The 20,682-nt window shown below is 29.9% G+C and overlaps 1 protein-coding gene across 1 annotated transcript in view; it reads left to right on the top strand.

The window, feature by feature from the left end:
* The window catches only part of LOC101236913 (ubiquitin carboxyl-terminal hydrolase 20), a 29,392-nt gene extending 23,205 nt beyond the window's left edge, over positions 1 to 6,187 (top strand). Inside the window, exons 21-25 of the mRNA XM_065790683.1 lie at positions 266 to 310; positions 516 to 618; positions 804 to 857; positions 5,501 to 5,651; positions 5,897 to 6,187. Of these exons, the coding sequence (XP_065646755.1) occupies positions 266 to 310; positions 516 to 618; positions 804 to 857; positions 5,501 to 5,610 (312 nt within the window). The 3' untranslated portion in view covers positions 5,611 to 5,651; positions 5,897 to 6,187. The remainder of the gene's footprint in view (positions 1 to 265; positions 311 to 515; positions 619 to 803; positions 858 to 5,500; positions 5,652 to 5,896) is intronic.
* The last annotated feature ends 14,495 nt before the right edge of the window (positions 6,188 to 20,682 follow it).

The following is a 20,682-nucleotide window of genomic DNA, read 5'->3' as shown; positions in this document are numbered from 1 at the left end:
TACATATGTGTTTGTATATATGTGTGTGTGTGTGTGTGTGTGTGTGTGTGTGTGTGTGTGTGTGTGTGTGTGTGTGTGTATGTGTGTGTGTATATATATGTATATATATATATTTATATACATATATATAAATTTATATATATACATATATATTTATATATATACATATATATATATATATATATATATATATATATTTAATTTATATATATATAATTTATACATACATAGTTATAATAATTCAACAATTTTTTTTTTTTTTCAGGAATTGGCAGATAGAGGTAAATTGGAATTAGATACTTTCACAAAGGTAATTTTATCATGTTTAAACATAGCAATTTTAAAATATTTTTTGCAACATTTGCAATAATTGACAGTTGTTTAAAAAGGCTATTCAGTAGATTAGTTAAAATTGATCAAAAAAGCTGTATATTGAATGCTTGGTCACAACACTGGTTGTATTGTTTTTATTTATGTAAAAAAAAAAATTTAACTTTAAATTTTTTTTTATTTAGATGCATGATAAATTTAAACATGAAGAGAATTACCTGGTCAGATTCAAATTAAGTATAGATTGGTATGAGAAGTGGCATGCATTTGCTTTAGGAAAGCAACTTGGTAATTTTGTTTGATTATTATATTGAATAAAAAATAAAAAAATTGTTATATTGATTAAATAAAAAAATACTTTTTACAGTCTATACAAATTCATTATTTATATAAATAATTTATGTAAACTCATTTTGATATTATTTTATTTTTGTTTTTGATTCAAGAAAGTATAATTCTTTTATTACATACAGAGTTGCCTGGTCCAATCAAAAATGAACATTTAGTTGAAGAGAACTCTGAAAAAGGTTGTTTTTGTTACTGTAGAAAATAATATAAAAATATTTATAAATACTCTAAAAATATTTTATGCTAAAATATTTTTATAATATTTTTTTGATTTCTATTTAATTTGTTTTTTAAATGCTTAAAAAATAAATTACTAATTAAAAATAACTTAGTTAAATTATTAAATTAAAAAGTTAAATAAGGGTTTTTTTTTTAAGGGTATAGAACTTTAAAATGAAATAAAACAAAGATGATTTTTTTAAATTGACATGAAATTTACTTGATTCCAAAGATAATCTTCTGGCGTTATAATTTAAATATGACTTCTGGCATATAACCGCCAAAACTGGCTCAAATGTAGTCAAATCTGGTGGTCCAATTTTTGATGAGTTTTTCCATTATTTATGGCTGTATGTTGGCAATAACGTAGCAAATGTTGTCCTCCAAGTGGTCCATTGTTTCGGGCTTATTAGCGTAGACTAGCGGCTATACATATGCTCACAATAAAAAATAGTCTAGCAATGTTAAATCTTGGAGGCCAATTTACGGGTCCGAATTGTAAAACTATGTGGTTACCAAATATTTCCTTCAATAAATCATTTGTGGCATGAGCTGTGTGATATGTTGTGCCATTTTGTTGAAACCACAGCTCATTTACATAGTTGTTCAGTTGATGAACAAAAAATTCAGTAATTGCAGCTCCATAGCAGTAATTGCAGTAATTGCAGCTCCATATCTTCTGGCCACTAGCCCATTAAGCACACCAAGCGGTCAGTTTTTCTGGATGTAATTGGTGACATACACTTAAAGTTTATCATCACTACAAATACAGCAGTTCTGTTTATTGACGTATCCATTCAGCCAAAAGTGAGCTTCATCACTAAGCAAAATTTTTTTATGAAAATCAGGATCAAGGGCAATCTTGTTTTGAGCCAAAATCACCAAATCTACGCTTTGCTAGGTGATCATGTGGCTTCAGTTCTTGAACGAATTGAATTTTGTAAGCACGCAAATCAAGATCTTTCTGTAAAATCTTCCATAACGTGGATGGCACATATCCGATTCCTGTGCAGGATGGTGGATAGACTGATTCAAGTCTACGCTACACTCTACAGCAGCAATGACTTCTTCTGTACGCACTCTATGACGTCTCTGTGGATGCATATTATCATTTAGAGTAAAAGTGGTGCAAAAACGTTCCATAGTTAATCAAATTGATTGCTCTGATGGATAATTACGTTGACCATAAAATGGATGTAGTGCGTGATATGTGTTTTGAACAGAACCAAGATTTTCAAAATAGATTTGCACAATTTGGAAACATTGTTCAGACGACAGTCTGTTATGAAGGTAACAATAGACCAAGCATAATCAATAGTTAAATGAAGCACTGAAGCATGAAGCGTCAAACAGTCAAAGTTGATTAAAAACAATTGGACCAAAACGCAACTGATCAAGCTGAAATGATATAAATAGAGAAGAGGAAGATGAAATAAGGGAGTTCCCTAGTTGCTTGTTTGTTCGCTCTGAGTTTGTAGAATCGCTCGATGTTGAGAAGAAGATATAGAAGAGGAAGAGATATTAAGAAGAATTGTGTAAAATATTAATTAAAGTAAACATTAAGTTACATGTAAAATAGAATCTGGTATATTAGTTGGAGAATTTTAGTAAAACAGAATATATAGTAATTAACTTATAATTGTTTGGATTTGTTATTAACTGTTAGCTTTACACAAAGAATAAAGGTTCAGGGAATAAATAAAAATATTTTAAAATAAAACAATAACCTCTACTACTACCGCGTAACAAGTCTATTTGAAAATATAAGTTGAAATGCCAAACCAAACTGACTATAAATCACTTGACAGCTGACAAAACGGCCGCCAGTAAAAAATGTGTTGCTCTTAAAGTTCTATATCTAAAAAAAAAGCACCCATTAATTTAGTTGAATTATTTTTTATCTATAAAGGGTGAATTTTTTCCTGGTATCTTTTTGGCAACACTGGTTTTGACAGGTCACACATGCATCATGTCTTGTGTCATTGTCAAACTTGTTCAGTTTGGTCTATAATTTAACCATGAATTGACTTACATTCGAACAACACTTGCAAATTATTGAACTTTACTATCAAAATTTATGCTCGGTTAAGAGAGTGCATTGCACACTTCTTCCAATTTATGGGCCATTTGGTCGGCCTACTGAGGGAGCTATTCGGAAGCTTGTGACTAAATTTTGAACCCAGTTTACATTATTTGACATTAAACCACCAACACGCATACGTAGATTGAGGACAGAAGAAAATATTGTAGCTGTATCCGCCAGTGTTAGTGATGACCGTGAAATGTCGATTTACCGCCTTTCACAGCAATTGGGCCTCTGTTACGCCACTACGTGGAAAATTTTGCGAAAGGATTTGAGTGTAAAACCTTATAAGATACAGCTGGTGCAAGAATTAAAGCCACTCGACCTCCCACAATGTTTAATATTTGGTGAATGGGCACTGGTAAAGTTGGAGGAAGATCTACATTTTTATTGAAAAATTGTGTTCAGCAACGAAGCTTATTTCTGGTTGAATGGATACGTTAACAAGCAAAAATGCGGCATCTGGAGTGAAGACCAGCAAGAAGTATTGCAAGAGCTATGAATGCATCCTAAAAAAAGCACTGTTTGGTGTGGATTATGGGCCGGTGGCATCATTGGGGCGTACTTCTTCAAAGATGACAATGGCCAGAACGTTACTGGGAATGGCGAGCGCTACCGTGCAATAATTACAAACTCTTTTTTGCCCAAAATGGAAGAGCTGAACTTGGCTGACATGTGGTTTCAACAAGGCGGTGCACATGCCACACAGTACACAAAACAATGGCCCAATTGAGAAGCGAGTTCGGTGAACAGTTTATCTCACGTTTGGGGCCCGTCAATTGGCTGCCTAGATCATGTAATTTAACGCCTTTGGACTATTTCTTGTGGGGCCATGTTAAGGCTAATGTCTACAGGGATAAACCAGCAACGATTGGCGCACTGGAAGCCAATATTGAAGCATTTATTTGTGAGATACTGGCCGATATGTTGGAGAGAGTGTGCCAAAAATGGACCTTACGCATGGGCCATCTAAAGCGAAGCCGCGGCTAAAATTTACATGAAATAGTCTTTAAACATTAAATTATATCGACCGTTCTATCGACTCAAAGATTTCATCAATTTTTTCAAATTTTGTGTTTTTTTTTTGAAAATCAAATCCTATACTTCTTAAAAAATCACCCTTTATAATAAAGTATTTCAGCATTTTTTTTTTTGTTTTTTTTTTTTTTTGTTTTTGTGGTTCTAATGTTTTTAATATCAAAAATGGTCGTGACATTTAATGTGCAAATTTTCTGACTAATGTTTCTAATATTGCTATCATGATAATAATGTGGATTAAGCCTTAGAACTTTTGGTTTAAAGTCAGAACTCTAACCACTGCATTATTTAACTTTATTTGGTACCAAAAAGAAAAAATACTTTAACATTTTTATTAGCAAGATTTTGTTTTAAATAAAACTTTTGATATTTGATAAAAGTGATAAATTAATTAAAAATAGGTTTTCTTTAATTCACGCTGAATGAATGAATTGAAATCAAATTTCACTTGAGAAAACTTTTTAGCCTAAATGGAAAATAGATTTGATATTAGAGGAAAGAATGAAAGTTAAAACGCAAGTTTGTGGTGTCAAAAATCAAAAACTAAAAGATACAACTTTATAAAATTTTAGGCTCAATTGGTTTAAATAAATTCAGTGTTAAGTCTGTTACTATTATGTATGTAAATATATTATCTGTATGTATGTATGTATGTATGTATGTATGTATGTATGTATGTATGTATGTATGTATGTATGTATGTATGTATTTATGTGTGTATGTATGTATATTATCTATCAATACTATACATACATACATACATACATACATACATACATACATACATACATACATACATACACACACACAAACACATATATAGAGAGAGAGAGAAAAAAATTTACTCAGGGGCATGGTCGAGTCGAGCAATTCTACCACTATACTTTCACCGGATTATTAAAAGAAGATGTAATAAAAAATATATTATAAATTGTTTGATGGCAAATAAATGATGAGATACAAATCTTTTTTGTATTCAAATTTTTTTTTATGACTTAAGTTTAATGAATCGGATTAAGAACTGGATTACTCGACTTTTGGGGCAGACTGCCATATAAGATATTGATTGCAGTATTAGATGTTAATGGCAGTTTTTTTACCAACCACACCTATAATTTGACAGTTTAAAATTTGTAGGGATACAAGTAGAAGATTGTTTTGTGTTTTTTACCTAAATATGTAAAACAGTTGAAATATTTTACTTAATCTAAATATATTATATGTAAATATAAAATTCATAATTTAATTGAATAATTTATAATAGTTGTACTATTCGCATTCAGGGAATTACATTTTGAAAATCAGTAAATTTAATTTTCCAAATTTTATTTGGAAATAGTAACTAAAAATTTGTTTTTTTAAGGGATGAACTCTAATTTAATGAAATGACAAGCCTAAAATTTGGTCACACGCAGAAAAATCATCATCAACAAACGATTCAAAGTTGGTAGCTTATATCAGTTTAACATGCTTTTTTTTTAGGTAATTCTTTTGGATTTATATCTGAAGAAATTTGGACTTTCTTTTTTACGAAATACGGAGGAGGTCCTGCAGTGTGGGTACAAGATGGCAAGTTGTTCATCCAGCAATAGTTTTTACCAAATGTTATGAATAGCTAATGAGATAAGAATTGGTAACGCCAAACAAATTAATGTACTTATTTCTATTGTGTTGTTGTTAATTCTATTATCGCATTTGTGGTAACAGTTATTAGATAGCACAATGGTTATTATTTAATAATCATTCAAATCATTTTTTTTTTGTACCTATTTTATGCTCATTTTCCTTAAATAAATATTTAAGCCGCCATCTTTCTTACTATTTGACTTTTTTCAACTTAATAAAAATATACTAAATAAAATATTTCATTTTATTTAGTTTTCCCTAAACAATCGCGTAATGTTTGAAAAGCTTTTTATTGCTATGGATACAAATTAACGTTATTGTTATTACTTAACAGTACGGTTGAATTACTGTTTTTTGTTGAATAAGTTTAGAATTAAGAAAACAAAAAGAAAGTTTTATATTATATATAACAATAGGAAAAGTTATATATTTTTTGTAACATTTAATCGCTTTGATGCGATTGTGTATTTGTAATCGCTTTGAAGCGATTGTTTATTTGTAATTTAAATTATTTCAGAAGATTTTTAAAAAAATTTTTTGTTATTGGTTGTTTTGTTTTGTTTTTTAGTCAAAATTTGTCCGAAAAATATAAATACTCTCTAAAAAATGTGTTACAAAAATACAAATAATGCTCAGGCTTTTTACAAAAAAATAATTGATTGTTTTTGATATACCTTTATTCATCTATGTGCTCACTTTCCTTTTCCGTTACTCTAGAAGGTAAAAAGTTTTGTTTTACTTTTACCAATAATTTCACAATTTCTCACATTTTCTTTTCTTGTTTTTGAGCAGCTTGTTTTTTTCGTTTGTTCACTTTGCTCCGTGTCCCAACTTGTCTGGATGTTCAACAAAGTTCTCAAGTGCTATAATAAGATTTAGGTTAGATTTCCCCAAATATTTTGAAGGAGTTTACTGATGAGCTCTTCAGTAAGTTGATTGGTTAGTTTAAAATCGAAAGGTAGCCGTTTTTGAAAAAAAGGGTTTTTAATTATTGTAAAATGTTTTGCAAAAGTAGAGAGAGTGAGAATTGTGAACTATATTTAAATTTTTCTTACATAATGTCAATATTAATAATTGAAGACCTGAGATCAAGAACGTCCCAAGTCAAAAAATAAACATTTTTCAGGAGATTAAAAAAACAAAAAAAAATTTATTTTTTTAAGTTATTCAAAAAAATATACAAATGGAAATTACTTATTTAAATTAAGTGAGTCTAGAGACTCACTTAATTTAAAAAAAAGATAAGTATTTTTAGAGGATAAACCATTGAAGCTTGTTCAATGGCGAAGGCTAATAAACAATGCGACACTTATGACGTTCTTGATCTCAAATGTCAAGGAGGAACGAAAAATAAGAAATAAATGTCTACAAAACATATTAATCAGCTCAATAGCAATGTAACATAAAGTAGAATAAAAAAGTGTAATAAAAGCTGGTAGAATATTAACACAATATCAGCTAAGAAACTATTGTTCAAAATGTTTATTCATTCAACTCAATAATCTCATCATTGGAGTCATTACCTTCACTATTTTGGATAAAAAGTAATGACTGATAAAACGATTTAGCCTCATCACTAATAAACTTATTTAGTTTTTGCAAATCTTTGAATTTGGCAGATTTAATTGGCAAACTGGCAGTGTACATCGAGACGGTTGGCAATGAGGGATTGACATTAGGTTTTTCAATAACAAAACATTTAAAAACAGAACTCTCCGTGTTCAATGAAACTGCAACCATATCTTTGTGCAAATTGGAATATTCAAAAATAAAATAACTACTCATTGCGAATTTTTCTTTATTAGCAATAATCGTCTTCTTAAAGAAAGGTTGAAAATGACATTGATAATCCTTAATATCAGCGCCAGAAATTCTGACAACAGGAAATTTTTGGGAGACCATATCCATCCATTGCAAAGGGAGTTCAACTGTTTCTAATCTCCGTTTCATACCTTCAATGATAGCAAAAGGCCTATCGCAGTACAGAAAACTGAGCCCACGAATTGGAAAATAATGCACAATTCGTTGAAAGCGCCCGAACTTTATCAAAGTATACAAAACTGAACCATGGTTATATTGCGTTTTTGTCCAGGGCAAGCGTCGCTAAACAAGAAAATCGTATTAATAGAATCAGGAAACTTCGAAAAATAATTATTCAAGCTGCTAAGAACTTCATTAACGCCTCTCTTAGCAACATTTTCTGGCCACATATACATGGTGGATTTTTGAGAGGTGCTGGTTAACAAAGTAACAGCAAAGGTATAAGTCCAAATTTGACGGGAATAAATATATAGTTGACCGGTAAATGCGGAACTGGAATATTTTGTGAAAAATCAAAAGTTATAACAACAATGTTGTCGCTTAATGATGAAGAATCTTTACATTCTCTCATGCGAGAATAAAACCGGTTGGCTTTCCGCTTGTGAATAAGAAGACTGAGTTTTGCATTGTTACAAAGTGCCACATTCTTTTCATTAGCAATGCTGACTTTTAGCTCAGAACACCAACTGCATACAATCCGTCTGTAGTCTACCAAAACCGTAATTAAAATGTTTTTTAAAATAGTCTCAGTAAAAATGATATTTTATGCGCGCATTTACCTTTTCAACATCATTACCATCTTTAACTAGCACATAAGCATCTGGTTAAAAAGATTCGAGGTACAAGGTGTACATCTTTCTGATGTTTAGCTCGCAAGATAAAAACGTCTTTTACTTTTGTTACTGTAATGAACTACTTTACATGGAAACGAAGGTATGTGGGAATGAACATTTGCCACAGAATTTGGTAGCACTTTTTGCTGATTTCCATGCCTTCCCCTGCCATCTTTAGGAACTAATAGGTGACTTGCAAATTAGAAATTCTTTTAACACGACGTTCTGTTACTCCATGCAAGGCAATAAAAGCAGAGCGGCAAACATCTTATTTCCACATTTAACAGTATACTTGTAACTTGTAGACCGCTTGACACTCGTATTACCTGTTTTAGGTCGCCTTCGCTTTATTTCAGCAGGTTTTATAAGCGCAATTAGATAATTATCCTGTCCATTTTTTTCACCTATGGTATTAAAAGATGTTAAAATAGCTTTCTTCTTCTTATTGCTGAATTTAGAAAAGCACATATGTCGGCAATGGCAGTCAACCCCTGTAGTTCTCATAGGTACCAAACTTTTATTCCAAGAAATAAATTCCTTACCTTCTGCTTTAGCACGTTTGATTACAATGCGTTTCCACAACGGTTCATTCCTTGTCCGTTTTGCAGTAACAGCAGACACACTACTATCAGAATCATTGCTTGTAATATCCATTTTCATTAACCAAAAACAATGACGCCACAAAAAATAATGGTATTAAAAAGCTGTTGTTTATAAAGTCTATGGAGAAAAATAATAATTAATTTTAAGCTGTTGTAATAAATAATAATTTTAAGCTGTTGTTTGTAACGCAAATATTATTAACCAATCAGGTTTTAGTAATTATTACTAAAACCTGATTGGTTAATAATATTTGCTTTGAATGATTTGTGTAAACGATAGCTATTGTGCTGTAGCTTTGTAGCCACTATAATACTTATTTACTTAAAATACAATAAATTTAATTAATAAATACACATTACTTTATATAACAACAGAAGTGTTCATATTCTGCCAGCTTTTAATACATCTTTTATATTGTTTTGTGTAACGCTTTGTAATATTTTAATATGAGCTAATGAGTGCGTTTTGTAGATGTTTTGTTTATGTTAGTGTTTCGTGCTCATTGGACGTTATTGTTCTTGAAGTGCTAATTTCACTGCTTCCAACATTATGAAAAGTTATTATAAGACAATATGCGTAACATGTCTATCAACATTATTGCACATTAACTCAATTTTCGATTATTTTGGACTTAGGACGTTCTTGATCTCAGGTCTTCAATTTCAAAATGTATTAAAGTTGAGCCAGTATTGCAGGTTATTAAAATTTGCTTATCTAAAGATATTACTGCCCCTATAGAAATTGTAGATAAAAATATGTGTAAAGATTTACAAAGCTATTGTATGAGCTCTAATGTACTTAAAAATCAATTAAAAAAAATTATTTTGTACCCATATGTCCAACATGCAGAAAGTACGTAAACTCAATAAAAGATAGTAAAATGATGGTGTCGATGTAAGATGATGGTGTCTTGGTGACTGGGGTTATGGTTTAGCCCGAAATGAAAACCTAGAATTTGTATGTAGTTACCTTAAACGCAAAGATCAATTGCTCTTATTTAAAAATGGCAAACCTGGTAAAGACTGGTTTTATGCCTTTATGAAAAGATGGCAAAAGAAATCTCAACAAGAAAAGCGGATAACTAAGCATCTAAAAGAGCCGCTTCTTGTACGCCAGAAATAATTGATAGTTATTTTGAATGCGTTGCCAAGCAATATCAACAGACTGGCATAACTTCTGGGTCACATATTTAGAATTGTGATGAAACAGGGTAATCAAGGCGAAGCAGCCGTAGTGTGTCGAAAAAGGACAAGACGTGCTAAATGCACGTCTTGTCCCTTTTCAACTTACAACTTACTGGCAACATTGAAAAAATTCAATATACGGTAAACAATCGCTGCAATGCTGATGGGCATTTTGCACCACCATTTGAAATATATACAAAGCCAAAAGAAACTTTGGTCCTGCCTGGGCAAGAGGTGGTACAGCTGGCAACAAATATTCAATTTTAAAATCAGGTTGGATGGAGCACGATACGTTTATTGAATGACTGAAAGAAGTATTTATACCCGAAACTGAGAAAATTGGTGGTATTAATATTTTAGTATTAAATAGGCTTACAACTCACATAATTTTGGATTTATTCACAGCGGCATTTGGATTTATTCGCAGCGGTATTGCTGTGCAAAAAACACAATATAACCTTGATTTGTCTACCAGAGCATTCTTCACATATTCTACAACCATTGGATAGAGTTGTCTGTTGTCATCAAACAAGCACTTATCAAGCTTGGAAAGAAATTCTTACAAAGTATTACAAAGACTCAAAATGTAAGAATTTAGATAAACAAAATTTTCCACCGTTCCTCAAACTGCTGTACGAGAGTGTTGAATGTTTTACAGGCTTGCATGCAATTGCTGGTTTCCAGTACTCTGGCTTATTTCCACTTAATAAAAGCAACATAAATCACAAGGCATAAGCAATTACACAAACGTTTAATCCACCTTTATCAACTTTAACAGCCACCGCAGTACCTACACCATCTTGCTCAGACACAGCTTCGTCATCTTCAACAGCCTCCGCAGCATCTACTCCAAATACACACCAATTACCATCTTTCATAACTACACCAGCTTTAAGTTTTGATAGGTATCAAGCATGTGTTGAGCGTTGCAAAAACAGTATTGGGATAAAGTTGAAGCAGTTTTTTCAAGCCAGAAATCAATCGCTTGTTAAGAAACCGAAGCCGTGCAACATATCAAAACTTGGCGGAAAATGTATTACCGAAGAAAATGCGATCGAGTCCCTCAAACAAAAAGGTGAAGAAAAAGCAATAAAAGAAGCCGTAAAAGTTGTTAAACTTAAGCATAGACTCTCTATGCCAAGTACTCACATGCCTGAGCATAACAATGCTGAGCAGCCTCAGCAAAACAAGAACAAAGAACAAGTACCAGCAGCCAAACGATTAAAAGTTGCAAAATATAAAAAGTGTAGAGTACATTACACACAGAAATGTTGCAATGCGAGAATTCGATGTGTCGGGAACGATTGTGCAAAGAAACATGTTTACCAAAGAAATATGTTGTTGGAACTAAATTTTTTTGTTGCAAAAAATGTAAAAACTTTAATATAGTTTCTTAAATATAAGTTGTGTTAAAAAATAATAAAAAAAAGTTAAAATTTAAAAATTTTAATGTTTTCTCAAGTGTGCGGTTTTATCAGAATGTCGCCTAAAACCGCACAATTTTTTTTCTTTATATTTAATATTTTCAATAACTTCATCATTATTTTCTTAACATATGTTTATATTATCTTATGTAATTTTTTATTACCTTTCTAATAAAAAAAATTGAAAAAAATTATAAAAAAGTTTTTATTGATAAAAAGTGTGGTTTGACCCAGTTTTACTCTATAACTTTAATTAAAATTTTTTAATTTAAAATTGCAAAGTTACTATTTTCTAACAATAATTTTGAATAAAAGCGATTTCATAAACTAAAAAAAAACCTATCCTAATCTATAAAGTAAATTGGGTCAAGAGAAAACGAAAAAAAAAAAAATGAACGGTTTAGCAATTTTGTTTCTTTTGCATTTATTGAAAGCTAAAAAAAAAATTTTTCAAATGCGAGGCACCGTTTTGTAGAGAATTTGTATTCTTTCTGAAGGTGTAAAAACTATTTTAAAAAATTTAATTAAGCCTTGTTAAACCTCAAAATTCTCACTCTCGTAAAAAAAAAAGTTTTTTTTCTAAAAAATCAACTTCAAAACTCCCAAAACTAAAACTAAATTTTACTAAACAAAAAGGGCTGTTTTGTAGAAAATATTTTGACGATCAAGATTCTCTTTTCAAAATTGAATTTACTAGTTCCGGAAAAAAGTTATTAGCAAAAAACCAATAGAAATGTTTTTCGGGAAAGAGTAAACATGCTTATTGCTCACACTTATGCATCAAGATGAACGCGGTTAAACTAATTAATAGTTATTAATTATTTAAAACGTAAATATGGCAGACTTTGCTATTTATCTAAAAAGTTTTAAAACAAAATGACTCGTACTTACATTCGTAAAACTCTTACTTACATTCGTAAAACGCAAACAACTTACAATGAAGAGCAATTGCAACAAAAAGCGAAATATCACTCAGTGAAGCTTCAAAGGCATACAATATACCAAAGGCAACTCTTCACAAGCGCGTGTACAACGCGTGCGCAAGTCTAATCACATGGTAGAGCTACAACTATCGTGCTAAGTACAGCATTTGAATTTGCTCTTGTTTCAGTACTTATCAGTTTAGCTGATTGGGGTTTCGATAGAACCTTCGCAGATGTCATCGCAACAGTTTCATCATCCTCAACCGAGCCTGCTTCATCGTCCTCATCCCAACCTATATCATCATCTAACATCAGTCAGCATCAAACTCCAACGTTTTGCTAACTTCAAAATTTAACAACAACACCAGTGACTTCTGCTCAAACGTATCAAATGTTGCAACACTTCACAGAAAGACTCGAAGGCAATTTGAAAATTGTTTTATAGCGCCACCAAGTTGACACGCAAAAAAAACCCAAAAGAATCAGCATTCCGAGAGTTGAAGGCCAGTGTCTAAGTACATATGAGGTGCTCGGTTCAAAACCGAGACGTTCAAAAAAACCGAGACAAGACAAAGACATCAAGAGGTGCAAAAAGTGTCGCAGAGTTTGGTAAGAAGCATTGCCAACTCAAAACAAAATGTTGTACTAATGTGAAGCTTTTAGTTGCAAGTTTTGGGTTTGTCGATCGTGTTTACCCAAAAAAAAACAAATTTTTTTTTTCATGAAAAAATGCCGCGAACCTGCTTCTGCCGATGAAACAACTCTTTTTTTTAATTAATAAATTGTTTTTTTTGTATATTTGATTAAAATAGATTTTTGTAAACTTAACTTTTAATAAGATTAGTTTTCACTTTATTTTTAATTAATTTTGCTTGATTTTCTTAATTTCCTTATTTGGTTTTAATTTTTTTGATATCTTAAAAAATTGTTATTAAAAATTAACTAGTTTACTTTTCCCCAATTATGAGGGGAAAAGTTAACGTTTTTTTCTTCATAAAAAATGATTTTCAAAATATTTTTTCTTAATTTTCATATATTTATATTATGTAAAAAATTCTCTTTAAAACACAAAAAAAGTAACCATAAAGTAAATGAAGAATTAAAAAAAGTAAATGAATGGTTTATATGCAACAAATTGTCTTTGAATGTTCAAAAAACTAAATTTTCTCTTTTCCACAAACCAAGCAAAACAAAGGAAATACCATTTATTCTTCCCAATCTTTTGATGAATAAAACTAACATCAAAAGGCAAATATCTGTAAATTTTTTAGGTGTGAACTTTGATGAAAAGCTATCTTGGAAAGTGCATATAAATTCTACAGAAAAAAAAATTTCAAAAAACATTGGCATGATCTATAGAGTTAAGCCACTTTTAAATTTTAAGTCCTTAAAAAGTTTATATTTTTCCTTTATACATAGTTACTTAACTTATGGCAACATCATGTGGGCAAGTACTAATTACACTAAGCTAAAAAAACTTTATAGCAAGCAAAAACATGCTGTTAGAATCATATTTGGATCTTGTAGAGCGGTTCCTTGTGAACCTCTTTTACGTGTAATTGGTGCCCTGAATATTTTCAAACTTAATATCGATCTTGTTCTACTGTTCATGTATAAAACAAAATATGGACTGTCCCCCAAAATATTTGAAACTTATTTTAAAGTAATACACCATAAAAATGCTACAAGATTTTCCGCTGACAACTTTGTTATACCAAAATCTTATTCTAAACAAGTTTCTTATTCAATTCAGAATCGCGGACCACTTTTGTGGAAAAGATTTCCAAACATTGTTTTCGGAAAAAAAAAATCTCTTCATCAGTTTAAAACTGATTCAAAACAGTTTTTTTTAAACGCAGATTTTGATTTATATTATTATAAGTCTTTCTTTTAAAAATAGATCAGATATATAATTTAAAAACTGAAAAACAAGTTAATTATTCGTATTTTCGTAATTATTCGAAAGAAAAAAAAAAGAAAAAAAAAAGGTTAAAATTTTTTGACAATATTCATTATCAAAAATCACATTTTCTCGCTTTTTATTTTATTTTTTGTGCGGATTTATATATATAAAGTTATTATATATTCACTTTTACTTTTACCTAATCTAGTTATGATATTTTACTTTATCTTTTATATATTTTACTTAAAATATATATAAAGTTTTATATATTACCTCTTACTTTTACTCAATCTATTTATGATATTATGTATTAAACGATATTTTACTTTATTTATTATATATCTTTTGTAAACATTCATTTAATTTTTCTTTTATGTTATATATTCTTGAAGCAACTTTGTATAAATTATAAATTGTAACACGGTGCTTGGCGATAAGGCAAATTATGCCTTCTTCTTGCTCCGGCCATTAACTTAATTGTAAATTTATGGAAACTGTTAAATTTGTTAAACAGCAAAATAAAAAAAAATAAAAAAAAATAATAATAATAATTTGTTAATTATTAAAAAAAAAAAAAAATGTAGGACGAGCATTTATTACAGTTCTATATTGTGCGGTAATTTTTTTTTTTCTTCAAGAATCAAGATCGCAAAAAATACCCCGTTGAAGCTTGTATCTAAGCACAATTTTTTCAAAAATATAAATTTTAATTTCATGGGTAAAAATTTCACTTCACAGTGGAAAATCAGCGGCCAAATATTAAGAAAATGGTTTACTAAAAATCTTATGTCCGGTAGTGTGTTTTGTTAATAATACCCTCACTATCGATTATATTCTATTTTATGAAATTTTATGTGACAGATCTAATGGTAGTGGCTTCTTTAAGTTAGGATTTTAATGTATTCTCGATAAAAATTCTTAAGATGCAGGGTTTTAATAACTATCATTATTTTAAAATATAGATTTATGAAAAATACATCATTAAAAAGATTATAATATAGACTGTTAAAAATGAAAATAAATGTTTCCTGAAAAAGTTTGTAGTACAATTCATTATATAAATACAAACGGAGTGAGTCCTACTTTGATATCTTTTGCCCATATCCATGCCAAGCCGATCGTGTTTATATTTTTACACCAACGAATCGTTAGTGTCTTAAGAACTATCAATCAAAAAATCAAGGCCCGATCAGCTTTCCGTCATAGTTATCTGGTAATTTTTATATATATATATATATATATATATATATATATATATATATATATATATATATATATATATATATATAATTTTTTTTTGAATTCAAAATTATTTTTAAGTTTTAAAGTGTGGTTTTATATTGTTTTCCAATACCCTTAAGCGTAAATATGTGTTTTGAAAAAAAAAGTAAATGTAAGTTGAAAAAAAAAATGTAAGTAGGACACTCCTTTTAACTTTTGCTCAAACTTTTATTTTTTCTTACCTTTCGTTTTAAATTTCATAATTAATTTGAGAAAAAATTTCATAATTAATTTAAGAAAAAGAAAAAACAAAAATTGTTAAAAAAGAGATTAGCACTAACTTAAGCTTATGTAGCGACATGTTGTGCATCATATCGAAAAAATACATTTTAAAATTTACATAATAAAAATCAGGTTTGATAAAATTCAGTTTTTAAAACAAATTATTTAGTTGAATATCAGCTAACCCAGAGGGTTTAATAAAAATTCAGCAAAAAGAAGTCGACCAACAAAAAAGTTTGATAAATCTAGTATTCGCACTAAAAGATGATCGACATCATTCAAATACGAAATTCGTCGAAAAAATGTTGTCGTAACGCAATTTCATAAACACAACTTCAGTTTAGTCAAGTTACTTGTGTCGTTATGAAGAGGAGACACGAATCGTTATTTTTTTACACTCAGCTAACAGCGTTGCAATAGAAAAGCCTAAAGAAGCTTTTGCACACCTCGTAGATAATAAACTTTCAAAAAGTGTTCATGAAAATACTAAAAAAATTATGCAGTTTTTCATCTTACGGAACAATTTAACAAATAAAAAAATAGTAATTAACTTTAAAAACATCCATCGAAGTTACTGAAACAAAAGCCAAAGTTCAGGATCTCGTGGAACAAGATCCAAACATTTTGTGAAACTATAGGAAAATTTTTTATTAATATTTTAATGGTAAAAAAAGATTCTGATGAATTAATTCTAATTAGTAGCAGTTGGGGTAAAGTAGTTGGGGTATAGACGGAGCATCAAGCCACTCAAAATGCCATTAACGTTTTTATAATTCCAATCAAAATAAGCTTCAAGTATCGGATCTTTAAGCCACAGAAACATTACCTTTTATACATATAATATATATGTACATATAACATTCAGATTAAAACAAATTTTTATGGTATTATATTGCATGACATTTCTTGGCTTGGAATTTGAATTTATTCTACTTTTTTTTATACAGAATTGAAACAAAAACTTTAAGTTAAAAGATCAATATCTATTAAGAAAAAAATTTAATCAAAGTTGAAGAGTTCGGTTTGAGAGTTGATGAATCAAGAGCTGGCGGATTAGGAACAATTAATACGGAAAATTCGAGGAGCCCATCTGCAAAACGCAAAGTCACAAAAAAAATTTTTTTGAGTTAATTACATTTCTATATTCTATATACTGAAATCTATCATCTATTAAAATATTAGTTCTATTAAAAGGCTCTTAGTCCTAAAAACAGCTACGGGAAATTTCAAAACACGTTAAGTCAAACTGGGTAAAAGCTTCAAAACATGCCATCAGAACCCAATCAGATGAGCGATAAGTGACGTTATGTTTTTTAACAACCAATGAAAAGTCTGTTTATACTTATTATTAGCGCGCTTTTTCTTGGCGCATCAAATTATTTAAAATAGTACAAAATGGCTGAAATTAGAGAAAGTTTTATAGCTGTTGGAGAAAAAGCAAACAACCATCTTACTAATTTTTGCCGTCGTTTAGTTGAACTTAATAGTTTATTTCTCTTTTATAGAAAAAGACCCAGAAGATGAGGAAGATATCATATGCAATTGTCTTGGAGGACATGGGCTCCTTTTTTAAATTTTATAGTAAAATATTTTAGCGTTCAAAAATTATAATCATATAAAGTTTAAACCCCCTCCAATTTGAGGGGGTTGCAAATTTTATATGGTCATTCTTTTTTAAACGCCGAGAGACAATACTATGAAACTTAATATTTATCTATGAATATAAATCTAGTTGAAAACAGTGCAAAAAATATTTCATCAACTTGTCGCTCTCACATTTGGGGCAGGGGGGCCAAAATTTTTTGGATTTTCGGTTCCCAAGCTCCAATCATCGCAATTTTTTGCAAAGCATCCTTATTTGACATAAGTATAAACATATAAATGTTTGGAGTTTGCTCCACGTCCGGAAATTAGATATCTTGAAGACCAAAAAATGCTTATGGCGCCCCTGTTGGAGAAGACGCTCTTGTAATCATGTTTAACTTATTCATTGTACAGCATTTTCTTTAATCAAAATTTTTAATAAAAAAACTACAAATTTTACAATAGTGTTTTGATTGTTCCCACAATTTTATATTATTACTTTTTTCAATAATTTATGCAAACCGAAGCTTTTTCTTTCAAATCAATTGAACCCTTTTTTAAAACAAAATAAATCTTGTACGAATTCAATGAAGCTTATATCTATATATACATATATAGTTTTTCATCTACTAACCTATTTCAAAATAATCTAAGTCCATCTAACATTATAAAAATAAGCTAAGTCAATAATTTAATCAGGTTTATTTTATGATCCTTTTAAATTTTTCCTATGCGCATACTTTATTTGTATCACCACACTGAAGTAACTTTTACCAACAAATTTATTTTTTGAGCGCGAAATACGTGTGGGTCAGTTTTCCTTTATTATCTCAAAAATAATTTGCTCAGACTTGGCGCGTTTTGCAAATGGGTTCTTCATTTATTCTAACTTTTTTTGATCCTTTATTACTCAGCAAAACTTTCAAAATTGATGAGGAAATTAATGGCAAGTTACATAACGTTTTAATTGCATTCAATTAAAAAACCCAAATTTATCCAAAAAAGTTGATAACTACTGCAATGATGCACATAATAACACAAATAACAAGTTCAGACATAGTGAGGATTGAACTCAGAACCTGTGGTTTATGAAGGGAGTGCTTTACCACTACACCACTACCGCAAGTTTATGAAGCTAGCGCTTTACCACTACACCACTACCGCAAGTAGTGCGAAGAAATAATTTTATGAACAAAAAATATATACAGATATACTGAAACAGAATAGGAAGCAATATATTTATTTCCTACTTTATTATCAACTTTTTTTAAACAAAAGCGAACTCTTTTTTGCGGTTGACCTTTATTTTCTCAATAGGTTGTAATTTTGAGACACAAGCCAGGTTGTTAACTTTTAGTAATACGATAGATTTTTTTTCATCCACTTCTGACATGCGAGAATACCAGGTCAGGCCAAAATACATAACAATCATCACTGTGATGTTTGTTAATAAAAGGAATCAATCTTTTGATAATGCATTTATTTTTATACACTCTTTGGTTAGTTTCAAATCCCGCAGAAACAATAAAAGGTTGAGAGATTCCACGAGGGCAGGTGGAAATCTGCACAAGAAATTTTTTTTCAATTTTGCTTTTGCGCTAAATTTTGTATTTTTTAATGTATTTTTTGGATTATTTGAGTAAAATCCAGCATTAGAATTTATATTTGTATGTTTAAATGTAAAATACGACTCATCATCAATGACATAATTATGGTTTCAGAATTTGCAACAAATTCTTTCACACTTCAGTTGCAACTGCTCTAACTGCTTATCAGTCAGGAACTTATTTTTAAAATAGCAAATGTTTGTTTTGTTTTTTAATATTTTTACGATGTAGGAATGATCACACTTGAAATCACACTTTCAGACTGGTTGTTTAAGAGGCCTTTCAGACGATTGATGATTCTAGCAGTCATAATTTTTGGTTTTCTGCCTGATCCAAGCGAAACATTGTTCTTTTATTTTGCCACATAACGTTTGATGATCTTTTGAGGTGATTAGAGGCAACAAAATACTCATAAATGTTCTTAGTTTTAGCATTAGGATTCAAATAACAATTACAATTGTTCTATTAAAGTAGTCGGTTGTCGGTAGTTGGAAATTAAGGTTGTCAATTGTCGGTAGTCGGTAATTAAAGTAGTCGGCTTCATTTTACGATAACTTTTTTTTGTTAAAATCTAAATAAAACAAAACTTTCAAAAAAAAAAAGAAAGAAAAGCTTTATATGCAAAACTATAAAGAAAGTAAATTCAATTGCTGATTGTGCTAAATCTTTGTCATCAGGGGATAAGTTATTTTTTCTTTACTATTCTTTTTATAAATATAAACTCATTAATAGGTTTTAATTTTTATTTATTAACCTGTTAGAGTTCAAACAAATGACTGTATATATTTTTCACGCTCCCCAAAATTTATATTTAGTTAAAAAAATATTTCATTAACTCGTTGCGCTTACATTTGGCGTATGAAAGGGCAAATCTTTGGGGGTAAATTTGTTCCAGGCTCCAATCTCAGAAATTTTTTATTTGCAAAACATTCTAATTTTACTTAAGAATGAACAAGATTGGAGTTTGCACAGTGCTTAAAAGTGTCATAACTGAAATTTAATATTAATAGGCGTCCGGATCGCCTATGAAACTGTGTTCCTCCTTTTTGCGTACATAAGCTGGTTTAAAGTCAAATTCATAAAAAAAATTAATATATTATAAATCTCTTGTTTACTTTTTTTAAGGTTTAATATCCGCATAAATACAACAGTTATATTTTTGGTCACTTACGAGTTGAGAGAACCTTTTATATTTTCTTTTCATAAAAACAGTTATATTTTTGGTCACCTTAATGGATTGTTCTCACTGTGTACTGTCCGGAAATGCCCAGAAGTTTCGTAATTTAAGTTTTAATTTAAGTTGTCCATACAAGTTTGACATTCAAGGCAGTGGCAGACTCAGGACTTATAAATGTTTTAGGTATGATGCTTCCAGACATTGGCATTCTAGGCATTCACAGGCATATCAGGCAAAGCTCAAAGTTTAAGCGTGTTCATGCTTATGTTAAATAAGGATGCTTTTGTGATGGCAATAAGTTAACTAAATATTTTACTTCACTATCTTATAATAAACTTAGGTTCATAAACAGGTTTTGAAAGTTTCGAAAATTTCGAAAGTTATGACCATGCAAAATTTCCATTCCTCTCAAAACAAGAGGTTGTAAGTTTAACATGGCCATAACTTTGCAACGCCTAGAGATATTTAAATGAAAT

This window comes from Hydra vulgaris, chromosome 02, assembly GCF_038396675.1.
Source record: "Hydra vulgaris chromosome 02, alternate assembly HydraT2T_AEP".
NCBI lineage: Eukaryota > Metazoa > Cnidaria > Hydrozoa > Anthoathecata > Hydridae > Hydra > Hydra vulgaris.
This window is presented reverse-complemented; position numbering and strand designations above follow the sequence as displayed.